At 38.6% G+C, this 22301-nt stretch overlaps 1 protein-coding gene across 1 annotated transcript; it reads left to right on the top strand.

Annotated features, from left to right (window-relative positions):
• The first annotated feature begins 12251 nt into the window (after nt 1-12251).
• LOC126705596 (soluble inorganic pyrophosphatase 6, chloroplastic) lies at nt 12252-18226 on the top strand. Its single transcript, XM_050404675.1, has 6 exons — nt 12252-12604; nt 13527-13687; nt 14363-14463; nt 14576-14757; nt 16811-16909; nt 17792-18226. Exons 1-6 carry the CDS (start codon nt 12350-12352, stop codon nt 17882-17884), a joined length of 891 nt encoding a protein of 296 aa, XP_050260632.1. The 5' UTR covers nt 12252-12349; the 3' UTR covers nt 17885-18226.
• Nucleotides 18227-22301: the final 4075 nt, after the last annotated feature.

The following is a 22301-nucleotide window of genomic DNA, read 5'->3' on the forward strand; positions in this document are numbered from 1 at the left end:
CATCAAGCATGTCAGGATGTGCCACCGTTGCTAAGTCTATCAGAATAGGAAGAATGTTCCTCCCTAACCTCTGTGCTCTCTAGTAGCACCATAGCCTTTTTTAGCCTAGGGAATGGATGTCATTAGACTTGTGATTTCGAAAGCCTCCAATGGGCATGAGTATATCTTGGTGGCCATCGATTACTTCTCCAAGTGGGTGGAAGCCACTTCCTACAAAAGCGTCACCCAAGTTGTGGTGGCCTGATTCTTGAAACAGAAAATTATTTGCTACTATGGCATACCAAGAAAGCTCGTTACAGATAACGAAAAAAATCTGAATGGGAAAATGATCGAGCAACTTTGCCAACAGTTCAAGATCGAACACCAGAATTCGATTTCTTATCGTCCTCAGATGAATGGCACAATGGAAGTTGCCAACAAGAACAAAAAGAAGATCTTGGTAAAGATGACAAACACCTATAAGGATAGGCACAAGTTCTTGCCATTTGCCTTGTGCGCCTATCGCAATTTTGTTGGTACTTCCACAGGTGCGACCTCGTATTCATTGGTCTATGGCATGGAAGCCATTCTCCCCGCAGACGTAGAGATCCCATCTCTCAGAATCCTATCACAAACAGAGCTATCAGAAGTTGAATGGGCCTATTCTCGATATGAGCAACTAAACATGATAGACGAGAAATGCATGACCACAATATGCCATGCACAGTTGTACCAACGCCGCATCAAGTGAGTATTCAACAAGAAAGTTAAACTTAGAGTTTTTAAAGAAGGTGACCTAGTCTTGAAGAAGCATAACCAAGCCATGCCTGATCACAGAGGAAAGTTTGCCCCGACCTACGAGGGCCCATATGTGGTGAAAAAGGCCTTCTCCAGAGGAGCCTTGATCTTAGCCGACATGGATGGGAACAACTTCAATATGCCCACCAATTCGGATACTGTCATACAGTACTTTGCATGAAGGAGCCTCCAAGTGCAACCTTTTTTTCTACATTCCTATGTAAACAAACAAAAAACAAAAAATAAACAAAAATTATGAAAAGGTAGATTGAAAACCCGAAAAGGCAGTCTACGGAAAAGGAGAGCAAAAGAAAGAGCATGAGAGAGCCTGCTAGATTGAAAACCCGAAAGGGTGGTCTAGGAAAAAATTAAGGTAATCAAAAAATGTCAGTTGAACTATGTGATGACTCGATCCTTCCCAGTGGAGGTACGTAGGTAGCCACCTTGGCTCGGTCACATCTTAAAAGAAAATCAATCAGTTGAATCTGCTTGGGTTTATGATCAAGATCAATGGAAGAAGTATGCACCCTCTTGGGTTGCTTTGTATTTACAATACACGTGGCCCACCGTGGTTTTATTCAAAGATTTTATGGCCCATGCCAATGGAAGATGTACACTAATGGGAAATGAAAAGATCTGTCTAAAACAAGATGTATCCTTTGGAACCTAAGATATTGATATGCATAAACTTCCATTTACCATACACAAAAACATCTCTATTTCCACCTGTTTTCCGTTTTTAAGCATGCCTTACAAACTAGACCGTGCTTTAAAAACCCAAAAGTGGAAGGCCGTACGCAATTGCCTAGCAATTTACAACGGGCCTTTCCGTATGTGGTGGAATACTAACTACATAGCTCATGTGCAGAAATGAAAAGAAACAAAAAAGACTTCAACAAGTCAAACGTGGCCCAAAAGTTCCGATACCGCCTTGTATAGCCTCCCAAAACCGGTGAGAAGAATCGGATCATCCAAGGAATGGGTACGAAGCAACCCTATTGCATCAAAGCCTAAATCACTGGCAATCTCCCTAAGTTGGCCATATGAATGTCGAAGACAAACCAGCTCCCTCTCCATACTAGGACTCGAGGTGTAGCCCTGCCTCTCTATATCAAGCAAATCTTGCAAGGTTCCAACCTTTGCAGTAGCAACTCTCAATGCCTTCTCCTTCTCAGCTACCTTAGTCTGAAGGCAACGAAAAGCCAACTATGGCTCACTAGGCTTATCAGCTGGCCCACACTCTAAGCTCAAAGTGGAATGGATGAAGGACCTAGCCTCCAATAGCATCAATGCTAAATCATCAGCCTTGCTGCTTACCTTAGCGCGACTGGCCTCTACTATGGCCTTCTCCTTATCGCTTATCTGGCCCAAGATAATGAATCTCTGAGTAAGATCTGCCAACTTACTCTCCAAGCTAGTGACTTAGGATTTTAGACTAAATACACTCCACCTCCTTGGCTAAAGGAGCCAGACTCCTCTGCTTAAGCTTTGCTCTAAAGATGGCGAGCTCATCCTCATAGGCTCTCCTTATCTCATCATAATCCTTCATGGTAGCGTCAAGAAGCTCCCTGTAGTAGTTTCTGTCCTTGATAGCCTCTGTCAGGCACTCCCTCAAGTCTCTAAGAGTACTCTCAACTCTGGCCTCAAACTTAAGTGCATAATCCCTTAATATGTCAGTCGGAAAGCAGGGATCAAGAGGATCCAAAACCAATAAATCAGCAATGAAGCATAGGTCCCTACTGGCCCTTCACTCTCTAAACTCCATAGTAAACCACTCATGATCATCCCCAAGACAAGTAGGATAGTCGATAGTTGACCTGCGCTCCTGGCAGCAGTGTCCCTAATAAAAGGAAGATCATGGGCCACAATTATTTTAACCCAATTCTTCCTCAAGAACCTAGCAGGCTATGCCCTAGATATCACACTCAGATGACAACAGAACCACAACTACAACAAATGCACACAACAACCTAGCCTACCACTACCCGTCTCACAACACAAAGAAAGAGACCGAATAGTCTTAGAGAGGAGAGGGGGAATAAAAGAAGTGCTATGAGGCAGAGTACTCACCAGGGTAGAACTGTAAAGCTGATGAAACCCGACTGAGAAGGGAATAGCACTGAGCCAAAGAAGGCCACCATAAAGGCCTGGGGCCTATAGAAGGTTCAATGCTCCTCCAAATCCACAAAGTCTCCTCAGAAAGTAGTAGGGCACTCAGCTTCGCCAAACCGACAAAGCAAAAAATCGAAAGGGATGCTACCTCTCAAATCGCTCCCATATCAGGTTAGAACATCCACAATAGGCGTCTTTAGGCCTAATAGCTCCGCCAATCACTTGCGAAGGCGAGATCGAGTCAGTAATTGATAAAATAGGGACCAAGTCCACATCCCTAATGGTGATGCAACTCAAAGCGAGATCCCAACAAGTAGCTATGGCCTCCAGTAAGTGTCAATCCAAAGAAGTGCGAAAAAGTGAAGTGGCATCTCCAAGGAACTGCTTGATGTAGGCCTAATCCTTGGAAAAGAATGAAGTCCACCATCTCTTGAGCTCCCTCTCATGAAAAGTCTCCCACTTAATCTCCACCACAATATCATAAGTTTTGAGCCCAAGAACATCCATGCTCGGATTTGAAAGAATCCGGAGTTCTAATGCAGATCTGTGCAGAAAAGTGAAGAAAAATTGTGTTTCTAGGAGTTTTCAATGAAGAAAAATGGTAGGAGAAGGCCCCAAAAGTCGCAAACCAGAATGTGGAAGGTCTGGAAGGCACCCAGCTTTTATGCACACTTCTCAAAGCCAGCGCACCTTGAAGGGCCATCGCCCTTAGGGACACGTGCCAGGGTTTTTCAACCCCCCTAACACAAACCCACACCTATTCTGAACTTGAATCCAAAGGATGGAGGGTTTCGGATAGCTCCAGAGCAAAGATTCCCTAGGTTTTTGCACTAATAGTGGTGCACGGCAAGTTCAGCAACAAACTTGTCCTTCAAAAGATTTTTTTCACACAACCGAGACCACACAAAGCCTATACTGGGGCAGTTTATCTTTGTGCATCTCGTCTGGCATCTCGGAATATCTTGAACCTCATTTTCAAAAATCGGTTCACTTGATTCAGGGGTCGGTTTAGCCCTCGTCGTTAAGACATGTAATGGGACAATGCTAGGGCCATTCCCAATCACCAATAGCAATTCATCCAGCATAGTATGAAGATTACGACGATAAATTCCTCAAGGGAAATTTTCTCGAAGCATCGATCGATTCAGTCGATAATCGAGACAATTAATGCATTTCATCACACGGCAAGTCTAGAATCTCGCTGGGGAAATCCATGATCATCATTAGGGTTGTCAAGGAACCCATATCTTCCAATGCGATTCTAATCCCGCTTCAAGTCGGTTGATTATTTTAGAACCACGCAAAACCCTAAATTGGGGCAATTTATTTTGCACGGTTCAGTCCATTTTTTGCCAATCAATATGCTCAAAAACGAGTTTGTCCGGCCAGGAACCTTTCCTCTTATGTTAAGAACTGCATAAAACCTACACTGGGGCTATTTTATTTTATGCGGTCTTTCCTCTTTCCATATCCCTCAACGGGCTAATCAATGTCAAATTTTATTGGTAAACCCGTGAAAGTACTGCAAAGTGACCACAGTGGTGCAACCGGTTCCTAAATGCTAAAGTGCTACTAGCAAACATACATGTAAGACCTACCAAGAGGCAATGTTCATCATACATTAGGAGCCTACCAACAAGCGAAATCTAGAAACATACATGTAAGACCTACCAAGAGGCAGTGTTCATATATACATCGAAAGCCTACCAATAGGTGAAATCCAGAAACATACATGTAAGACCTACCAAGAGGCAATGTTCATACACACATCGAAGGCCTACCAATAGACGATATCCAAAAACATACATGTAAGACCTACCAAGAGGTAGTGTTCATATATACATCAAGAACCTACCAACAAGCGATATCCAGAAACATACATGTAAGACCTACCAAGAGAAAATGTTCAAGAATCATACATCAAGGCCTACCAACATGCGAAATTTAGAAACATACATATAAGGCCTACCAAGAGGCAATGTCCATACATATATCAGGAGCCTACTGAAAGGCAATATCATACATCGGGGCCCACTATGGGGCAATATAATACATATATGTCTAAAGCCTACCAAGAGGCCATATAATACATACAGTCCAGACCTACCAAGAGGCAATCTAATATATACATATCTAGCCCACCAAGGGGAAATGTCTACAAAATACAAGAAAAATGAGAAAAGCATGCTTACACAAGGGCTACATCATCATGGTACAACAATACATGGCTGGCCTAAGGGGAATCATTATCTCTAACGATGTCATCAGCAAAGTGCCCAACGTTGCCATCATCGGCATCATCACTCACAGTGGGACCTGTAAAAGGACCTGCTCAATCCATCCGAGGAACCCGAGGCATATCTCGGAGCCTAAAATAGTGCTTGATCTGGTACAGGGCCTCGTGCCTAATCATCTAAGGGGGCATATCCCCAACTACCGGCTGGTCCGGGAGGAGCAGGCATATACTCTGACTCATGACGATGAATAGGAGGATCTCTGCTAGAAATATGAGGTGCAGGAGGTACAGGCATCATATGCCTCCTTATCTTGCTAATCAAAATGTCGATGTACCCATGAAGCAGGCCTATCTCAACCTGGAGCTAACCCCTCTCTCTCTTTGTGGCAACGACATAGGCCTCCCTCTCTCTCTTTCTGCCATAGGTCCCTTTCTCAAGCAAGCAACCTGGAAATCTCCTCTTGTATATACCCCTCTCTAGTGGCAACTGCGCCCTCAAGATCTTTCACCCAAGCTTACAAGGTATTTACATGCAACCTCAAATGGGCCTTTGAAGCCCAACGAGCGTGTGCTATGCCACCAAGCACTCTGCCACCACTTATAGGGCAATCATCCATGATAGGTTCGGCTGAGGACTGTAGGAACCAAGCGAAGTAATCAGTGTCCTCCGTGATGAAATACTTAAGGAGCCTGTCGTATAGTCAGGGTTGTCCAAAATCACCTCGAAACACAAAAGCTCCTAAGCTGGGTCCCTGGGAACTCTAAAGACCGGTATAACTTGATAATAGGTCCCCTCAGCTAAGAAAAACTCCCAGCTTGACAAAGCTTAGAACCAGCGCCATGCCTGCAACTCATCCATAGAATGGGTAACCTCACGCCTAGCCAACAACCACCCATTATAGGGGCGATTGAGTATCTCACCCAAGTGACACAATCCAATGCAACGCCGACAGTGGACGGTTGTGTCAAAACAACTTTGGTGATTGTGCAGTGGGACCAGGCATTTGCCCTAGGATATATCCCTAAAGAAAGGCTGGAATATTGTGGACGCAGGGCTGGGATATACTCACGTGCCCACCATGTCAAAATCTGCCAACAACCCTCTAAGCCCCTAAAGTCTTGTCCCGAAGCCTGCCTCAGGAAAGTGATGAAGAATCCATAAGAAATGGACCCCCAATCATAGGCCCCTATATCTGATACTACTCTCATGGCTCCTAACAACCTGCAAGTTAGGACCGATTGGTTGTTGCCAAACAGGCAACTACCAATGAAGTAGAAGAACCGCTTGAGAGCAATATCGTTCGGCTCCGCCTCCCAAGGTATGCTCACCCTCAACCGCTCCATGCGGATCTGAGGCTCATTGGTAGGTCCAAAATACTGTCTCCTTATTGGAGTAAAGGGATAGCAAATGCCCAAAAGCTCGCTTGCAACATCAAAATCTACAAAATCAGTTAGGATTGGATACCTACCAAATCTAAGGCCTAAAATGGCCATCTAGTCAATGGGAAGGACTACATACTCCCCACAGCACAAATGAAAGGTGCCAGTCTCTGCATGGAATCGCTGCACCAAAGTCTCCAATATCACATGCCTAATGGAATAAGGGGGAATCCTCAGGAACACCTCAAAGCCCTGCTCAATCAAAAAGCTAAGATAGTGCACATTCGTCTCAGGGTCGAATAGGCGGAGAAAGAATGAAGACCATACTCCCCAACCATGAATCTTGTTAGCGGCCTACACTCGAAATCAAAAAGGCTACCAGTTAGCATGCATATCTACACATTTAGATTTGACAAGTGAAAGAGAAAAAGGAACATACTTGAGCCTTCCGAATCTGAGTGGAAGGATGCCTCTTCAGACCATGATGAAGATAAGTATCGTCTATGCTGTCATCGACCTCTCTAGTATAGGCCTTAGCCCCAGACAAACAAGGTGGAAACCTCGGTCTACGATTGCGGCACCTCGGAGTGCCTGGACCTGGCTCGACCCTATCATCAACCTCTACAACATGAGCTCCTCATCTAGCTCCTCGTCCCCTGGGCCTCCTCCCTCCTTGATCTGAAGGAACTATGAAGAACTGCCTCCTAAACCAGTGCGGGATTGAGACGAGGCACTGGTCGTCTCCACCGAACATCAACTCCTAGTACAATGTGCTATATATATGCCCCTGGGGGCGCAGGGTCATCACACCTCAGTCGAAGCGCCTCTAAAGGGTCTGCGCAACCTGTACACTAGCTAACACAGTATCATCATCGCTACTAGACGAATCAACTTGAGATGGAACAAAGGCGGGAGCCTTCTCGTGAGCACCACTGAATCTTATCCGTCGAGACATACTTGCGGAGCAAATTCAAGATCGATAAGTAAGCCCAAGAACATTTGGCAATGCAAGTAAATAGGTAAGTATGTCTAACCCTACTGCCTAACACATATCATGCATGTTCATACCAAAATGTTACATTTTCTAAAAAAATATCAAAATTTTCAAAGTACCTCTCTCTCAGGATTCAAATTTGGCAGTGACCATTTAGTCCTAGGCATCCTATGCCTTCTTCAAGATTTAGATTCGGTAATGACCGTTTAGTCTCACTAGGATTCAGATTTGGCAATGACCGTTTAGTCTTATGCATTCATCAGGATTCAGATTCGGCAACGACCATTTAGTCCTAGGCATCCTATGCCTTCTTTGAGATTCAAATTTGGTAGCGACCGTTTAGTCTCACTAGGATTCAGATTCGGCAATGAACATTTAGTCCTATGCATCCTATGCATTCACCGAGATTCAGATTCAGCAGCAACCATTTAGTCTCACCAAGATTCAGATTAGGCAATGACCGTTTAGTCCTATGCATCCTATGCATTCACCAGGATTCAGATTCGGTAGCAATCGTTTAGTCCTAAGCATCCTATGCCTTCTTCGGGATTTAGATTCGGCAGCAACCATTTAGTCTCACCAAGATTCAAATTCAGCAATGACCGTTTAGTCCCATGCATCCTATGCATTCATCAAGATTCTGATTCAGCAGCGATCATTTATTCCTAGGCATCCTATGCCTTCTTTGAGATTCAGATTCGACAGTGACCATCTAGTCTCACCAAGATTAAGATTTTGCAACAACCGTTTAGTCCTATGCATCCTATGCATTCATCAGGGTTCAAATTCGATAGCGACCGTTTAATGCTACGTTTTCCAAAACTACCGTCACTCAAAATTGCATTGTTTTCACATTTTCAATCCTCTCAAATATTTCCGTTTTTATTATGCATAGTCTCTCATATCTACCTTGCTTTTCTTTTAGTTTTATTAGTGTTTCATGTGTTTTCATAGCATCCGACATATGCAAGTTTGCCTGTGCTACTTAAAACATGTGAAAAAATATATATTCCAACATCATCATGGCATAAATGATGAAAAAAAAATAAAATAAAATAAAAAAGAGTCTTTTGCCCAGGATCAAGGACTAAGCCAAAAATTTTCCAAACCAGCTGCAATAGCTCAATCTTGCCAAGTAAGGCCAGTATTGACCCATGAATAGCACAGTTTCTACAAGCAATTTTGGGGCAACAAAATGCAGAATCACGTTCTTTACCCAACACCTCTCATTGCACTTGAGATGTTAAATAAAGAAGGGGTAGTTGTAGACAACGTATTTTGTCTGTCCTCAATTTGCGTGTCAGACCCCGAAAATTCCAAAAATATTATATTTTCTCCATGGGGCCGCGGAAACATCTAGATCAACGTGGCGCAACCCATTAGGGCATTAGAGCAATCGACGTGCCTTTTCTGGTCAAATTGACCAAAAATGCCCCTGGTCAACCCTAGGCTGACCGAAAGTAAAAGTCGGTTGAAATCATTCCAAAACAACATTTTTCATGTTTATGCATCAAACCCGAGCTACTTGGTGATTTTCGTCAACTTTGACCAAGTTTGACCTGAGGTTAACTCTTGAGGGCACCAGAAACCCTAATTTTGATCTGACTGTCAGAACATGTTGGGACCAATGCCATTGTGAAGATTATCAAATTCCCTTTCCAATGACTATTCATGGGTCAAAATCAGAGTTAAAAATGTTGAGATATCTAGAAAACTGTGAAAAGTGCATCAACACGCTTCCCGATGCCATAACTTTTGATACGACTGTTGGATTTTCAATTTCTTTAGTGTTCTAAAAACTAGACATCTAGAGTTTTCCAGGGACACTAAGATCAGCTTGACCCAAGTCTGGAAATGCCTTCAAATACACATCGGAAGCTAGACCAAGCAAAAGGCCAAAGGGTCATTTTTCAAAAATAAATACCCCATGGACCCCTTATTTTGCACCCAAAAAAAAAAAGAGAGTTTTGGGCAGATTCTCTCTCTCTCTCCTCTCTCTAATTTCTCTCCCAAACACATCCAAACACCTTAGATTCTCCTTTTTTTTTTCTACAGTCATTAAGGTAGTGTTCTTGCACCCAATCTTGCTCTCCTTGGTTCCATACCTTGGATTTAAGGTTTATGTGTGTGGATGTAGCTTTTTAGCTACAATCAACACCCTTTTCTTAGCTTTATCTTGCCTAATAAAATGTTTTATTGCTTTTCCTAGCATGTTCTTGCTTCCTAACATGTCTTTATAGTTTTTATAGCATTTTTCCTTGCTCATGCCATGATTTATCGCTTTGATGTTGTTGGCCTAACCTTCTTGGGTTAGGATATGTCTAAATTTAATGTATGTGCTTAGATCCACATGTTGTTAGGCTCCTTGCCATGTTTATGCTTAGACCTACATGCCTATGTGTTCTTTGTCATGTTCATGCTTAGATCTACATGCTTTGAGGCCCTTGGCCATGTTTACGCTTAGATCTACATGTCTATGTGTTCTTTGCCATGTTTATTCTTAGATCTACATGTTTGTGCTTAGATCTACATGTTTGTGCTTAGATCTACATCCCTATGTTTAGATCTATGTGTTTATGTGCTCCGTGCCATGCTTGTGTGCTTAGATCTATGTTGGCTGCTATACCATGTGCTTCTAAAGCCCTTCCATCTCTTGTTATCTCTCTTTCTTATGTTTTGTCCCCATTTCCTTTGTATGTCTATGTTTGCTTGCTTGCTTTTATGCTTTTTCTCCATGTTAGCCTCTCTAGATCTAGGCCTTGCCATGCTTTGTGCCCCCCGTGGATTTGCCTGTATGGTTACATCCTTCCCTCCTAGGGCTCGTTTGGATGTAACCACTTGTGAGATACACCTCCGTGGTGTTGGTGTGCTTGATTCACACTTTTCTTCGCTCCGTCCGATGTTGATATGCTTGCCTTGCTTGCTTTGTGCCACCCATTTGGATTTCTTTGTTTCTTTGCATCTTTGCATGCCTGCCTACATGTTTATGCATAAATCTGTGTGTCGTCCATACTCCAATCCAATGGAAATATGGACACTCGATCCAAACCTACATTTTTCTTCCTAGGACACCCCCTTTTGTTTGATAACATGTTGTTTACCCCTTCATGTGCTTCACATGTTTGTTTGCCCCTATTTGGCATCTTTCCCTAGCTTGTCTTTTAGCATGCTTTCCTTCTATTTGTTTATTTGCTTGTCTGCTAGCTTCTTTCCTTGTTTGTTGCGTGTACACACATGGAGTAAGGATGCTTGAAGCAAGGGTGCGACCTCCTAGGCGCAGGCAAAAAGGGTAAGGATGCAAGCCCACAAAAGGCAATGTTTAGTAGATTATGGAGCCTAGCCCTTCCAAAGAGGTTTTCTCTTTCCCTCTCTCTAAGCCTCTTCCCTAGAGCATGTATTAGGGTTCCCCCTCTCCATGTACCCCTTTATTTTTCATGTTCTATGCTTGGGTTGCGTTCCTTGAGTATGGCAATGTCTATTTTACATTCTTGTATCTTGCTGGGCCATACCCTTGGGACATTAGCAATGTTTATTTTACTTTCATGCCCTACATGATAGCATTGTGCATGATGTATGTATATCTATATCTGCTTGTATATGGACTCTTGTGGCTATATGAGTGACCCTCTCTAATCATGAGAGCTCTGGACCTTGTGGTGTGGGTATGTGCTTAAGGCGATAGCCATAAGTACATATTCATGTTATATTGTGTGCACGATCATTGTGGTGTGATTGTCTTGATCCATGTCACCAAGTGACATTAGTTTCCCCGTGTATGCAACACTTATCAACATGCTTGGCACTTTGAAGGGTTTCGACTCGTCACAGTACAAGCATGTCAATGCATGCCGTATACATAGACACGAAACTTTGCCAGATTTTTGCCGTGAAAATAGGGCATCCCCATTGCCATATTCTCACATTGAAAGCTTGGTGAAAATAGCGTTTTGCGTGCTATGACGCATCTGAGGCGAAGCACTGCCGGATTTTCGCCATGGAAATTTGGCAACTACTTCAAACACACTTGGAAAACATCGATTGAGACCATACCCATTCCAAGAGCAAACCTCAAAGCCCAACACATTTAAAGTCACGAAAACTAATGCCAATAGCTTGTTTTCAATTGCTAATGTCATTAAATTATGATTTTACCAAAATAAAGGACTGTCTACAGACAGGCATTATGGGGTGCCTTACACCTTCCTCACACATAACCAGACTTCCAAACTCAAGAATCAAGATTTTTTACTCATTCACATTAGTTTAGGAAAAACGACCATTTTCTTAGTTTAGAATCAGTAATAAAATCAAATAGAATTAGATGACTAATCACACTTAGAAAAATCTAAAGATTGGTAGCGACTTCACTTACTCTTGGTAATATTCATAAAACTGACTTATATTCCAGTCACGTAACTGAGGTACGACACACTTCCATTTCCACAACAACTCTCAAGCCGAGAGAGGTAGAGAGGTGTGTGAACATCGCCGCAATGGGTAGTTGAGCAGTCGCAAAGCGTCGACAGACTGGCCTTCATCCCAATGAAGGCGAGACAGAGTATAATCTGCATTCAGATTCGCACCAGGTGAAACATCATAGGCTAAAACGGAGTACGGACCAGACACACGTGTGAGACATCATCCGAACAGTTGTCACAGTATCGAGTATTGACCAGGTTCATTCACCTTCAAACAAAGGTAGCAACAACGCCAACTGCCACCTCATTATAAATAAATACCAAAAAAAAAAAGGGTTAATCAACATCACTAGGACAAAACTTTGCTGACGCATTTGTTCAATTTTTCTGTGACTCTCTCACTCTCAGACTTTCACTCTCAGCCAATTAACCATGGCGGCCACGAGAGCCATGGCCGTAGCGAGCAACACCACCACTGCCTCCGCCACTTGCTTGCTCTTCAAGAAGCCTTTCCTCTCCAAACAGAGTACCCTCTGTTTCAAGAACCTCAAGCCAGCGTCTTCCTTGGTTTCTAAGAGGTTGTTCACTTGTAGAGCTATTTACAACCCCGAGGTTCAGATCAAAGAGGAGGGTCAGCCCGAAACCCTTGACTACAGGGTCTTCTTCGTTGAAAATTCCGGAAAGAAGGTACCTTTTACCATCTTGTTTGGCTCACGAGAAAATGAGGGGGAAAATAAGAGAAAAGTTGGAGTTTTGAATCTTTTAAAATTATTGATTCTGATAACTGTTCATATATTGAATTATTATTATTTGTTGCATTGTTTTGTTGTGTACTCCTAATTGCCCGATCTGTTTTTGGAACTTTGGTGTGCCATTAGTTTCACGGTTCTATCTGAGCATTTTTTTAAAAAAAATTAAAAGATTGGGAAATGAAAAGAAAATTGAGTTATGAATCTCTGATTTTTCTTCCTTTGTTTTGGGGAGTTGGGACTTCGGGAGAAGTAAAATCTGATGGTTACTCAGGCTAGCTGAAGCATTTAGGGCATTGATGATGCTCAGTCTGTGTTTGAAGGAGTAGAAATTTTGCTATTATCGTCTGGCTACTCTCTATTTTCCCAATTGTGTGAAATAAAAGAAATTAATGATTTTGGATTATGTAGAATTTGGAAAAGAATGTTATGAAAATATGTTGAGGATAATTGTTTGGCCTAGTTGAGGCAGTCATCGTTTAGTTTTTGATATGGTGAACTACAGAAAACATGGCTTTCAAAAATCCAATATTCCTTACACTTTTAACCAAGGTTTTTTTAGAATTCAAATGCAAGTTGGTCATTGCCAAGAAAATGTTGAAAGAGACAAGAAATGAAGAACTTATAGTAGGATTTTCAATTGCATAGCCCAGGAAACAAAAATTTTTACACAATTAATGTAGTTTTTGGGCCTAGTTGAGGGCTCTCTTGTCTCCAATTAAATTAGGAATTTGATTTTGGATTTGAGTTTTTCCTCTATTTTCCCCTCCCCTTTGTGTGTGAGAGAGAGAAATTGAAACACCTTTTGTTCTTGCCTTTATGTACTGATGTTGAGAAGAATTGCTTGCTCACTCATGCAGGTTTCCCCTTGGCATGATATTCCACTGCACTTCGGTGATGGTGTTTTCAACTGTATTGTTGAAATACCCAAAGAATCAAGTGCAAAGATGGAGGTTGCTACTGATGAGCCATTTACCCCCATAAAGCAGGATACCAAAAAGGGAAAGCTTCGATACTATCCGTAAGATTTTGATGTTTTAGTTTTCCTCTTGTTGTATGTTATTGTTTGTCCTGATTCATGTACTTGTATTTTTATGCAAAGATATCTAAGCTCAGATGTTGGTTGAGTTTGCAAAAACCCTAGGGTTGAATATGAGAATTAGGCTAGTGCTATTGCTCACCAGTTGCTGTCTTTTATAGAGGAATTTTTATGGCAAGAATTGGTTAAAAATGATGAAACCTAACTCGATCTCTATAGAGTTTGCAAAAACCCTGGGGTTGAATATGAGAAATAGGCTAGTGCTATTGCTCACCAGTTGCTGTCTTCCAAAGAGGAATTTTTATGGCAAGAATTGATTAAAAATGATGAAACCTAACTCAATCTCTATCTGTTATATTAAATTTTATTGATTGTGTAAAATCTTATTGTAAATTTATATTTGAATCGTACATCTAGTATAGTGCATCTTCTGAAGTTTGAAATTTGTTCATTAATAGTCATTATTGATACACAAAGAGAGGGGTTCCAATGCCCATCTTTGAATGTAAGCAAGCTGTAACTATAAACTCACTGTCTCCACCCATTTTAGGCTGTAATGGGTAATAACTTCATTGGGGCCCTTGATCTCGTTGATATCATTGAGTTTTAATTCCTTAAAAATCTAAATCCTGATTGATCTTATTATTTGATTGACAGCTACAATATAAATTGGAATTATGGATTGCTTCCACAAACATGGGAAGACCCAAAACTTGCTAACGCAGAAGTTGAAGGAGCATTTGGTGATAATGATCCAGGTATATCACCAGATATTGTTTTAGTTTTGACCATTCTAGTATGTCTATGTCCTTTTTTGGTCCTAAATAGCAATTTGTATTAATATCCTTGCTGTTTTCTTTTAATTTGCAGTTGATGTTGTTGAGATTGGTGAAAGTCAAAGAAAAATTGGACAAATTCTTAAAGTCAAGCCTTTGGCTGCTTTGGCCATGATTGATGAAGGGGAACTTGACTGGAAAATAGTTGCAATTTCATTGGATGATCCAAAAGCTTCTCTTGTGAACGACATCAATGATGTTGAGAAGCATTTCCCGGTATGCTCATTTTCTAAGTGCTGTTAAATCTATCCTCCTTTCCCCTCTCCCTTACTTTGCTAAATGTTGTAACATCTTCAGTTGTACTCTAAGGCTTTGTTTGGTTGGGTTGAAAAAAGTGGGTGGGTAGGAAAGGGATGAAGGAAAAGTGGATGGAAAATGAGGTTTTTCCTCTGTTTGATTAGCAAGAGAAATTTGGAAGCAAAACTGGATGCCCGGGTGTTTTTCACCCGGGCCCACCAAAATATTTTCTCCCCACAATGTTGAGAAAATGAGAGGAAAAATGGGTTGGTTAGTAATATTACCTTTCTACCCTTCTTCCAACTTAATTTCAGTAACCCAAGTGCTTTTAATCTTCTTCATCTATTCACCACCATGCTGTTGTTCTGCACATGCAAACATTATCAGATGACTAATCTATTGTTTTTTGGCTTTGGAGACGAAACTAACCCTACTTATAATAATATATTCTTTTTATTTCATACTTCAGGTCTTGCTTGTATTTTCAATATCCCTTATGAAACGTTATAAGCCAAATTATGTTCTATAACATGCACAATTGCAGATTGTTCTTTTAAGTAAGGGATGAATGCCAAAAGTCAGTGCAGTGAATTTTGGCATAGAATGAAAATAAAATAAAATGATACCTTCTTTTTTATAAGGTGCTATTTTAACTGATTTAGTTAATCATACACACATACATACATACATACATACATACATACATATATATATATATATATATATGTATGTATGTATTTTAAGGATATAAAATATATATGTATGTATGTATTTTAAGGATATAAAAAGGATAGGTAAATATATGTGTGTGTGTGTGTGTGTGTGATATTTTTACTTTTATAAGATGTCATTTTTACTAATTTAATTGATAATTTATTCCCATATGTAATATTGGAAAAAATTACTTCTAATATATTATTGAAAAAATTAGTTCCTCTGTAAGAGGGGCATGATAGTAAATTTAGACAAATTACACTTTCTATCATCTCGTTTTTTTTTTTCTTAACCAAACAAAATAAATTTATATTTGTTCTCCATCCTTCTACTTTTCCATCTTTTATACCAAACACACATGGTAGAAAACTAAAAGCTTTTTATCATTTCACTTTTATATCCTCTGTATATTTTCTCTCCTCCCACTCTTCCATCCTTCAATCCAAATAGACCTTAAGTCATTATGCCATGTTTTTAATGGAAAGAATGACCAGAACATGTGTAAATGTTTTATAAACAATATCTACTTAGTGATTAAACAGCTTATATTTGTTCAGTTGGTAGCAACCATCACATTTACAAATAAGCAATGGCCAGGAAGTATTCACAACATACATTTTCGATTGTATAGATTATTGTGCAAAATAGGCAGATAGAACATTGTTTATGTGAGCAGATGGATTAGGATTATGGCTGCTGTAAATCTCCATGTGATAAGTAATTATCCATGAAGAAGAAAAAGGAATCCAGTTTGCAAGAATTAGAAAATTGTGCAAGATAAGTTGGGTTCATTAAAATGGTGATGTGGCACTTAACTACTTGGTGGGTTTGAAGGTGAGTAGCAGATTTTGTTGAGATTGCATCAATTTATTATTACTAGACTTTTGATTCTTGTTGGAAATTATAGGCTTATTAAAAGGATTACATACAGGTCCAATATTTAAGAGAAGATATAGATATAGACAAAGACAAGGGTAGTAAATTATTCTCTGCTGTGGAGCTAAAAAGTTGAAATAGTGCTTTGTTGAATTGAGTATTTCTGTGGTTTACTCATCTCATGTGCATAATAGTAAAGCTATTATTAACATTGTTAATCCATTAGCTCAAACAACATATTGTCTACAGACGTGTCTGTTAATGAACAAATCACTAATTAATTGGAGAATCAAGTGTGAGCTAGAAAAAGTGAAGCATTGGTTGCCCTAGTCTAGCCAAAAGATAAAAGAGGCCAAAAAGAAAAAACAAGAAGAAAAATAGTGAAGCAATTGCATTTACAGTATGCAAAATTGATGGGGTCTTATTTGATGGTTTTCTTCAGGGCACTCTTACTGCAATTAGGGATTGGTTCAGAGACTACAAGATTCCTGATGGGAAACCTGCAAACAAGTTTGGTCTTGGAAACAAGGCAGCAAACAAGGTATTTTTTTCTTTTTAGTTGTCTGATTTTCAATGCTTGATTCATTTGGGATGCTGTCTCTGCTTACTGTCATTTTCTACACCAAGATTGCTGGCCACATATTTTGATCAAGGATCTTTTTCCACATTTTAAATATAACATTTATTATTCTTTTTGGTAAGTAAACATAACATTTATTATTCTTAAGTTTTCTTTCAGGCAAGTGCTGTATCCTTGTTCTTTGGTACAAGTTCATTTCATGTTATTTGTGTCAAGTATGGTCGCTAGTATATATGCATGTTTTTATATTTCTATTTGTACAATCCAGATTTCGAATATCTCCCCTATTTTAAAAGGATTCTGAATACAGTATCATACTAGCATATAAACATATTACTTGCCATACCAAGACAGTTGCTTTCAAGTATAATTGATAATAGGAACTCAGTTGAACCAGTTGCTAGTTTTCTCTTTTTTGTATATATTAAATTCTAGCCAACTATCCACAGCATATGAGAAGATGCCTACTAGTTTAGTCAGTTTGGTTGTTAGATGTAGTTACACAGACCACACTTATTCTTTGCCTGAGCTATACTGCTATCTTTTTTTATGATTGACGGTGTGATGGATTGAACCGCTGACATTTCCCTTCTTTATCTATCTTTGAAAAGATATAAATAAAAATGCCACGAGTTGAAACCATTTCATGATCCATATAAAGAAGCACATTCTGTACATAGCACTACACTATATACATTTATACTTGTCGCTGTTATTGCTAGCATGTTGTTGCTGTTTCTGTTTCTGTTTTATGTTCTCGCATTGTGTGGATGCATGGTGTTTTTAACTTTTGTTCTTTCTGTTTTCATTTTTTCCTGATAAAAAATTCTGCCCGATATACAGGACTATGCTCTTAAAGTCATCACTGAGGCCAATGAGTCGTGGGCTAAACTTGTCAAGAGATCGGTCCCTGGTGGAGATCTTTCACTTGTATAAAATGAATGGGCAGAGCAGAACTCGGGACGGGACATGACAACTTGTACTGTTAGTGACTTATCAGAGATTTTCCTTTTGCAGAGCGATCCCTGGTAATATATTAAGTTAAAAGCCATTTTTCCCATTGTTGAGCAGAAACGATGCATCACTCATCCATGGTTCTTTAATGTTCTGAACTGTACTCTTAGTGATGAAATTATCAATTGCTTTTGGAGTGAAAGATGAGATTGGCACCTGCTACATTCAATAACAGAACAAATATTTGAGTTTCTTGTGAATTTGTTTATATCTATTTACTGGTATCGTGCTTCTTATGGGAAAAAAAGAGCAAATTGTCCTTTATCGACTTGGGTTTATGGACTCCTCTCTTCTTGTACCATACATTTCTAGTTTGCATGGTGGCACGCGTTCTACTTTATGGAAAATTGATAAAATTACCACTTGAAGCAGTGAGAAGTAAATACCAGATTCATCAGATGAGGTGCGCTTGGAAATATTACTTCATATATGTGATGAACGTTGCTCCAATTCTAAAAGTTCTAGTTGGCAAAGCCTTTAACATGATGGGGCTGTTGCCTAAGGCTGATTTGGCCTATGCTGCAAACAGCCCCATCAAACTCTTTTCTTTCTTCAAGCAAACGTGCACTCAAAAGGAAAGGGAGAGAGATCCGTACAGCTCCATTCCAACATTTTCTTTTTGGATGGAAATAAAGCTTAATAAACTTGGTGGCTCCAAGAATTTTGTTTAGGGGACATTAAAAAACTTAAATGAAAAAGTTTTAATAAAAAGAGGACTTGAATATATCGAGTTATCGACAAAAAAAAAAAAAAAGTTTTGCAATTTTTTTCTACAAGTTTTCAAATTTCATTATAAGTATTTATTGTCATGATAGTAATGACTATTTTATTTTGTTAAGTTTGTCTAATATTCTTAATTTTATTTTATACCGTTGTTATTATCTATTTGTCTTTGTTTTTATAAAAATATTTTAAACTAAATAAATAAACTCAATTCATTGACTTTGTATTAATTATTGATGCATACAATCACACCCATTCATACATATATATATATATATATATTATACACTACGCGTCTACTTAACCAATCAAATACTTGAACAATCATTAACTTTATAATTATTTTCTTGAATTTTTCTGACTTTATAATAAAAAATTATTATAAAATGATTACAATACATATACATGCAACAAACCAGCTCTATTTCCTAATTACTAAATTATATAAAGTTAAATTATATTTAGGGTTATATTAACGAGTGTTCTTAGGGTAATTATTATATTTTTCATGAAAATAATGTCAAAACATTTCTTATATATGTTCTTAGGGTAATTATTATATTTTCCATGAAAATAATGTCAAAACATTTCTTATATATTTATTCCATACACACAAACTTTCACACGTATCATTATTTACACAAATAATATTATAACAACAAAAAGTAATGTCCACAATGAATATTCGACACACACACACATATATATATATATATATATATAAAATATAAATTTATAATAAAAAATTACGCTTACAATTACAAACTCTTACTCTTAGAAATAATATTTTTAAGAATAAATTAAAATGTTAAACTAACCAAAAAGAAAAATTGAAAGAACCCCCTGAACAAAGTGTAGCGCCGCCCCCTGAATAAACTGCAAATGTTTAAGGCTTTAAGCTACGTGCTCTCTATTTGCTACCATTCAATTGAATATACAACTTGCTATTCGTGGTTAATGGTAAAATATGAAAACCTTTGCAAATAATGCTTGTAACCTTGACATTAGCAGCTAATAAATGTGAAATTCATGAACAAAAGTTTCTGTCACCAGATCAAATATACATACCATTCACTGTACATAAAACAGTCAAACCCACCTCCACAACACATAATTAGGCCTTTTTTCTGGTTAAAAGTAATGTTATTCAGCTCTACCAGCAACTGAGTTCAAGAGCATCTTGAAACCTCTTCTCCAACGCAGAAGAAGGATCAACAATGCCATGCTTTTGCTTTTCATCTGATGTTGCTTTGCAGATGGAATTCACTACCGAAACCCACCTCACTGCCGAAAGCTTAGGCCCAAAAAAAGTTGCAGGTGGTGATGGAGGAGCAAAAGATGGTGGGGATTTTGGTTTGCCGTGAAGACACAGTATTAGCATTGCTGCTGTGGGCGCCATTGATTTGATTTACTAAGCTGAAATGGATATATATGACATAAAAATGCCATGTATCCTAACTCCTATATATATATATGAGAGAGAGAGAGAGGTTAAACCAGCAAGCAAACAATCTGTGGGTTTTGGTTTTGTTGGTTTTAGGTTGAGACTATTGGCTAAAACAGTGGGTCATTTGGGTTCAAGTTTGACTTTTTTTAAGTTGAAACGATAAAATTGTGACACCACATTACGGTAGTACTCGGGTTGAGTGCACTTGATTATAGCTCGTAGCCATTTTGGGGAATTGCCTGTTGTTTTGTTTTGGGGAAGTACAGCTTGACTTTGTCGTACGTTTACACGTGTTAGACCACAGTTTTTCAACTGAAACTTGTTGCTGCCATGCGAGAAATTACTAGACGGATAATGAGGATGGCTGATGTGGTTTTTTATTACCTTTCAATTAATAAAACATTGTTATTTATGTAAATATAATATCATTTGGTAATTTTTATTTTTTATTTTTTGTGCTAATTAAGAAGCTCACACAAACTTTTGCATAAATAGCATTGTCTCATTAATAAAAAAGGACCACATCAACAATCCTTCCAATATAAATAATAATTTCACCCTTTTTACAACCTTATCACGTGTGAAATGTTGATTGGCTCAATTTTTGGACTGATTTCAAGTCAAACGAGTCTAAGTTGGGAGAAAGTATTTAGCATTATCAAATAATGACACGTCTAAAATCTAATAAATAAGAGACACATATACAAAATATAACTATTTAATAATAGTACTAAGAATAATGTTGAAATGCAAATAAGGTTATTTTGCACTCATATTATTTAAATTATTGAATTTCGGCTAGTATTATTTTATACTAAGCTTCCGTTTGGATATTAATGAAAAATGAAAATTATTTTACTATTCAGCTTATTTTTGTTACTATTTATGGATCCTACTGTACTATTTCAGTTAACTCTTACCTTTATCTACAGTACTTTCGGTAATAAATTTTCAATTTTAACAAAATAAGCAGTATTCAAATAAGCTTTAAATATTTTATACTTTGCTACTCAAGTCAACGTTAGAAATGAAGATAGCTACCGTTACGTTGACGGCTACAGTTGCGTCCGTTAACAATGCCTAAGCAACAAGGCAGTAATGAGAAGGAAAGATATATATATATATATATATATATATATATATATGGACAAAACTTAGATTTGGATCCCAATGATTGAGATTTAGAGTTATATAATTAACTTTCAATCCATTTTTCCTTTATATCTTTCATTCTTGTCTTGGACACAAAAATGTCCAAGAAAAGACAAAACAATCCACTCGGTAAGCTTATTAAAAAAAAAAAAAAAAAAATCCACTCCATTTGAAAACGTGGAAAAGGGGTGCTGTGGGATTCATTATTTCTATTTGAAAGCCCTTGGCTTTTGATTTTGGAAGGTAGAAGAGTTTTTTTGGGACTTTGGGTCTTGCTCATTTTGGCAATGAGCCTTCCTACTTTGAGTTATTTTTTCTTTTCTTTTCTTTTATTATTATTTTTAATATGATAAAATTTTAACTTATTCACAATGATTGATTGCTCTTATTATTAAGTTATGATTTTTTTTTTTTTAATACAAGATAGAATTTTTACTCTAGCCTAATTTAAGTGTATATATGTGTGAAGCTCCCTCCTAGAGACTTGAACCCCGACTTTGTCTCCCGTATGCGCAACACTGCCCATGACTATTTCTATTGTTGTGATTATCATTACCTTAATATATGTTAATCACTCGACGTCACTACCATTACTATTGTGAGAGGAAACTTAGTCTCGAACCCCAATCACGTATTGTCCTTACGCACACTATGGTACACCCTTCCTTAGGCCAAGTGCTTATAAGGCAAGGATGGGAGGTGTCTTTCCCCGATGTGGGATTGAGCAAAACCTTGAGGATTAGGCCTGCGTCCCGTGCCACTAATTCCGAAGAGGACAATACCTAATTGGGGTTCGAGACTAAGTTTCCTCCCATAACTATCATCACGTTCAATCAAACGGTTGTGTTATTGTCACCATTGTTAACAATTGTCACTATCATTAATAAGCTGTTGATTGCTACTCATTAGCCATTACTCAATACTTTTTTTTTTTTTTGATACATCAATAATTGGGTTAGGTAGATTTAAACTTTTATGTCATCATTAAAAATACTAAAAGCAAGAGAGGCTTGATGC

This window comes from Quercus robur, chromosome 11 (assembly GCF_932294415.1).
Source record: "Quercus robur chromosome 11, dhQueRobu3.1, whole genome shotgun sequence".
Classification (NCBI taxonomy): Eukaryota; Viridiplantae; Streptophyta; class Magnoliopsida; order Fagales; family Fagaceae; genus Quercus; species Quercus robur.

Excerpts from the sequence above, each read along its gene's own strand:
- LOC126705596 (XM_050404675.1), top strand. The coding sequence starts at position 12,350 with ATGGCGGCCACGAGAGCCATGGCCGTAGCGAGCAACACCACCACTGCC. Across the intron at positions 13,688-14,362 it reads GGAAAGCTTCGATACTATCC|CTACAATATAAATTGGAATT; the intron begins GTAAGATTTTGA and ends TTTGATTGACAG. Across the intron at positions 14,758-16,810 it reads ATGTTGAGAAGCATTTCCCG|GGCACTCTTACTGCAATTAG; the intron begins GTATGCTCATTT and ends GGTTTTCTTCAG.